The 5,664-nt window shown below is 41.8% G+C and overlaps 1 protein-coding gene across 1 annotated transcript; it reads left to right on the top strand.

The window, feature by feature from the left end:
• The first annotated feature begins 803 nt into the window (after positions 1–803).
• On the top strand, positions 804–1,739 carry LOC142004777 (olfactory receptor 5BS1-like). Its single transcript, XM_074982468.1, has one exon. The coding sequence runs from the start codon at positions 804–806 to the stop codon at positions 1,737–1,739; it is 936 nt and encodes a 311-aa protein (XP_074838569.1).
• Positions 1,740–5,664: the final 3,925 nt, after the last annotated feature.

The raw sequence follows: 5,664 nt of genomic DNA on the forward strand, positions 1-5,664 counted from the left end.
TCCAGCCTCAACACATCTGTTATGAGAAGTACAATAAAAGATCCTGGATGTTCAGGAGGTGTCTACAAGAAACTGTTTGTTTAATGGTGTGATGGGCTGGATTTATCCCAATGCCCCTTACAGGAGGCGATAGGTCATGCCACACCCCATCCCAATGAGAAGAACAGAGAAGAGGTCCTCCAGTCAGCATAGAATGTCAGTCTATGCTACAGCTAATCACCGCCCAACAGGCCCATATAAAAGAAGCTGATGGGCTAAGGCCGGGCAGTTCCTTTCACGAGCTCAACCCAGACAGATCTCTATACTGCCTCAGAGACCCACAGCACTTTGAATAACTGAGAGCGTGAAGTAAACTTAGACCTTGGCAAGGCCCATACCCTGTGGCCCAAGATGGGCCGCAAGCCTTATAGGGAAATTTAGCAGATCCTGGACAGGATTAACCAGATCCCACCTTCAGAACTTTGAAGGCAACAAACAAGATTTTAAGTGGTACCCTTGTCTGCAGAGGGGCACTCCAGAGCAGGCAGATACCATTATAGACGGTTTGAAATATCAGACATGTTCTTAACTCCTTGGACAAGATGTTGACCCCCGCGTAATGAAAGAAAACAATAATGTATACTTAATTTAATTGGACGGATCCTATTATTGTGAAAATTAGAGTATGGATTAAAATTAGGACATCTAAATCCACTTGGTAGCTTTGAAAACATCACACTTCGATTTTTACTTTTGTGGAATTTCCAAATACAGTTATTATGTTGACTAACTCATTTATTTTTTCTCTTTCTACATGTAGGTGAATGGAATTCCAAACCAATATTACTGTGTTTATTCTCACAGGATTATCTCATGACCCTCACCTCCAAATTTTACTCTTCTTGGTGTTTCTTGTTATATACCTAATAACCCTCATGGGAAACATGATGATCATACTGGTGATAAGAGCAGATCCTCAACTCCACAACCCAATGTACTTCTTCCTGTCTCATTTGTCCTTTGTCGATATCTGTTATTCCTCAGTGGTTGTCCCTCAAATGTTGGTGAATTTCCTCGTGCAGCACAAAACCATTTTGGTCAATGTCTGCCTTACCCAGATGTTCTTCATCCTCCTTTTAGCTGTGACCGAAATTTTCATTCTCTCAGCAATGGCTTATGACCGATATGCTGCCATATGTCATCCGTTGCATTATACGGTGACCATTAACAAACGAGTCTGCAACCTGCTGTTGGGTTGTTCATGGACAATGGGACTGATATACTCTCTGGTCAACACTGTCCCTGTTTTGAAGTTACACTTTTGTGGGCCCAATGAAATCAAACATTTCAGCTGTGAGCTTCCTCCGCTGTTACAACTGTCTTGCACTGGAACCTCCACAAATACAATAGCTCGTCTTTCTTCTGCTGTGATATTTGGGTTCAGTTCCTTCCTCCCCATCCTGGTCTCCTACACCTTCATCATCTCCACCATCCTCAGGATGTCATCTGTGGAGGGTCGCCGTAAAGCTTTCTCCACCTGCAGCTCCCATCTTATTGTAGTGGGTTTATTGTACATGACCGCTCTTTTCCAGTATATGAAACCTAGCTCAGTGTCTTCACCAGTCTTAGATGAATTGTTCTCCATCCAGTACACTATCTTGACCCCCATGTTAAATCCCATCATCTACAGCCTGAAAAACAAGGAAATGAAAAGAGCCCTGACGAAATTACTGAGGAAAATTTCTGTTTGCCTTAAATAACAACAGGTGTACTGGGTCAGACCAGAGGGCTGTCGAACCCAGTGTCATATATTCCAACAATGGCCAGTGCCAGGTGCCCCAAAGGGAATGACCCAAACAGGTAATCATCCAGTCATCCATCCCCTGTTGCCCAGTCCAAGCTTCTGACAAAGAGAGGCCAGAGTTACCATTCTTCCTAATAGCCACTGATAAACCTATTCTCCATGAACTTATCTACAACTTTTGAATTATCCACTTTGCCTTATTTAATGTTTGGATAATTTTAGGACAGCATTTTTACATTTTATAGCACTTAACATGAGTGCGTAAATACTGGTTAATTCTTCAATACAGATGATTAAAAAATCACTCAACTTTTGTTTTCAGTACATAATAATGCTTTTATTAAAATCTGCAACAGACATCTTCATTGATTACCCTTTTTATATTAACAAGAATTTTACTATTTTCATCAAGTAACAAGCCTGCACCAGGTTTGTGATTGCTTTTTATCCCAGATTCTGTTGAAAACGTCCTTATTATTTTCCTTAGCCCTGATGTGGATGAGTGTGGCCCTGGTGTTTTTAGCTTCCCTAATCAATGTTCTACACCGCATAATTGCTAATACATTTCCACTTGTGTGCATTTCACCTCTTGTCCTATCTCTTATACTTTTTTCTGTTGTAACTTATACTTTCACTTCCCCCTTCACCAGGGTTGGTGATTGACTAACACAGTCTCTTCAAAAAAATGTGGAGCAGTGGCTTTTTGGTTCCCTGGAGAAGTATTTCTTAAACTAAGTTCCATGGAATATTAATGTTTTGTGAACAACTCACAGGTGTTCCATGAGTGTGTGACTCCTTTTGGATATAATATGCTGATGGTCTATATTTTCTGTTATTAAAACCAGATACATGGATACATCTTCAGTGCTATGATACCTGATTAAACTACTTAATTTTGCTTTTGATGTATATGCTGCTGTTTGTTTTGCTATTTTGGGGGGTAAAGAGTCTCACAACATTTTTTAGAAGAAAATGGTCATAGGTTTTCTGCATAAAATGTTTATTATTGTTGTATTGTGGATGGCACCAACTTCAAAATAACTTAACTCAAACGATATTCACCAATTTGTGATGCACAAAGTTATTTCATGAACATTAAGAAGTCCTGTGGCACCTTATAGACTAACAGATATTTTGGAGCATAAGTTTGCCTACAAAAGCTTATACTCCAAAATATCTGTGAGTCTATAAGATGCCACAAGATTTCTTGTTGTTCTGAAATTATTTCATGTTATGGTTAAAATGTAGCCATAGTCCAACTGTGTGGTATTCCCAAACTTCAGCTGTGTTATTTTTCTCTCCAATCCACAAGATTGCTTCGATTCGTAGTAATTGGAAACTCGAGTAGCATTTGAAAGACCACATCTACCCATTAAATACTCACACACGGAGCTGTCTGAAATCTTGAATTTTCATCCCACCACAAATATCACAATTTTGAAATTTCCTTTCCTCCTGAAGAGGAAGAATCTTCATTTCTTATCACACAATGAAATATTATGAACTGTTTTTTTTTCCTTTCTTGACTCTAGAAAGAAGTTTCTTTTCAATGAATAGAATAGAGCATTCCAAAAAAAGTGAAACCTAAACTTTGTGATTTTTCTTTCCTGTGGGAAATTAAGAGAAAATTAATAGGTTCTCACAAAAAAAAATTCTTCGATTTTGTTGAATTAGAATTTTAGAGGTGGAAAAGTACATTTTCAGCTACTTCTGTTTGCAAAGGAAGGGAATTAAAAGAGTAAAGAGGAAGCAGAGATTTGAAACCTTTTTTAACAAAACCCTTAATCTTGTTTGATATGAAATAAAATGCACACGAGATGGCAGCAAAGGATAAAGGATGAAACAGGGAGCAAGTCATTATTCAGACATCAGAGGGGTGGTTGCATTACTCTGTATCCACAGAAACAGCAAGAAATCCTGTGTCACCTTATAGAGTAACAGATTTATTGGCGCATCAGCTTTCCTGGGGTGACGGGGAAGGCCAAGGGAGAAGGTAAAGAGGAAAAAGTAGGGCTATTTTTAGCTGGCATTCAGACAGACTGAGAACAGCTGGAGAGGAGACTGCCCAAAATCAATTGGAGCCGGATGGTCCCACTCAAGCCGCCTTTAACAGCCTTTTCCTCAGGAAGGCGGGGAGAGAGTGTGAGGGGTGATTGAGGAGAATGTAGGAGGTGAGTAGAGAGAGGCAAAAAGAGTATTAGGAACAACAGAGTCATCAGAGGAGGTTCTGCAATGATGGTCTACTCCACTGCAGTCTGGGGAACCCTGAGACTCAACCAGAGTCTGGGAAGAACTGGTCACCTGGAGATGCCGATCAAGGAAGGGGGACTTCCTGCAGCTGCTGCTGCCTGGAGGTGGTACCTAGGGGGAATTGTCTGGGACAGTGGCCCAGAGACAAGAGCTTTGGTATCAGGGGCAAAGGTAGTCCTTCTTTTCTGGTAGCAGCCACAGAGGATCCCTGGCCCAGAACTTTGTATGAGTGGTTTGGGGCTGGTTCCATCCAGACCACTGCAACAGCCCAAACAAGGGCAATGGGGTCCTTACAACGGGACCAGTGAACTGAATAGAGTCCTGGAGTGAGACTAACCTTACCACGCTGGATAAGGACTCATTTTGTCAGAGTCATTGTTCTTTTTCAGCAGCATTGCAATTATCTGCTGGGATTTACAGAAGCACCTACAACTCATGGATTGCAGTGGATATTAGGTGACCTAGATACTTCTGAATATCTCAATAGGTGGCTAAATACTGTAAACCCTTTATTGAAAAGACTTTGGAAATAATGGATGCTGTCCACCAGCTCCCCCTACCCCACAACCCCAAATAAATGCCGACGACTCATCAGAGCCAGACCTGAGCAGCTGGGGCTGCCAGAAATTTTGAGCTGGAGGAACCACTGCACTGACAGGGGACACCAGGGCTGGAGGAACAAAGAACACAAAAGCCTGCTGTCAAGATCTCTCACCCAAGCCACCTGTGTTCCTCCCAGGTCTTGGACACAGCACTCCCTAGAGCACCTTGCAAGGGGCCTCCAGGCCTGGAGATTTGGATTTAATGAATTTTCAGGATTAGTGGACACCCTTCACCTCCATTAGTCCATTAAATCAAGAGTTTACTGTACCTTGAAAAATCTCAACCGATGTTTTCAAAATTCAGTTAGAAAAAAGCCTTTCCTACCTCTGAAATATCGATAGCCATAAATATTCAATTTATTTTCAAAAACAGCCATTTACACAGGCTTTTCACTCAAACGGGTGACAGAAAGACTTTGAAAGAGAGAACGACAAGGTGATAATATAATAAAATTAAGTAGTTAATGAGATAGTTAGATAGATTCATAGAATGCTGGAGGGAACCTCAGGAGGTCATTGAGTCCAGTCCCCTCCTTCAAGCAGGATCAGCCCCAAATAAGTCACCCCAGCCAGGACTTCGGCAAGCTGGGACTTCAAAACCTCTAGGGATGGAGATTCCACCACCTCTCTCAGCAACGCATTCCAGTGCTTCACCCCGCTCCTGGTGAAGCTGTTTTTCCAAATATCCAACCTGCTCCTCTCCTTCTGTAACTTCAGACCACAGGAGATAGTTAAGGTTCATCCTCATTTGGGCAGACGGCTGGACTTGATGACTGCCTGAGGTCCCTTCCAGCCCTAGGATTCTAAGATTCTATGATAGATAGATAGATAGATAGGATTCCTCTTCCACCATATATCAGAGGGTAGTTGAGTTAGCCTGTATCTTCAAAAACAACAAGAAGTCCTGTGGCACGTTATAGACTAACCGATATTTTGGAGCACAAGCTTTTGTGGGCAAAGACCCACTTCATCAGATGCATGAGTGGGGTGTTCCAGAGGAGGATTTAAAAAGGGGGTCTCAGTGAAGGG

Source organism: Carettochelys insculpta, chromosome 32 (assembly GCF_033958435.1).
Source record: "Carettochelys insculpta isolate YL-2023 chromosome 32, ASM3395843v1, whole genome shotgun sequence".
Taxonomy (NCBI): Eukaryota; Metazoa; Chordata; order Testudines; family Carettochelyidae; genus Carettochelys; species Carettochelys insculpta.

What these genes read in the sequence shown, in the direction of transcription:
- LOC142004777 (XM_074982468.1), top strand. Translation starts at nt 804, where the DNA reads ATGGAATTCCAAACCAATATTACTGTGTTTATTCTCACAGGATTATCT.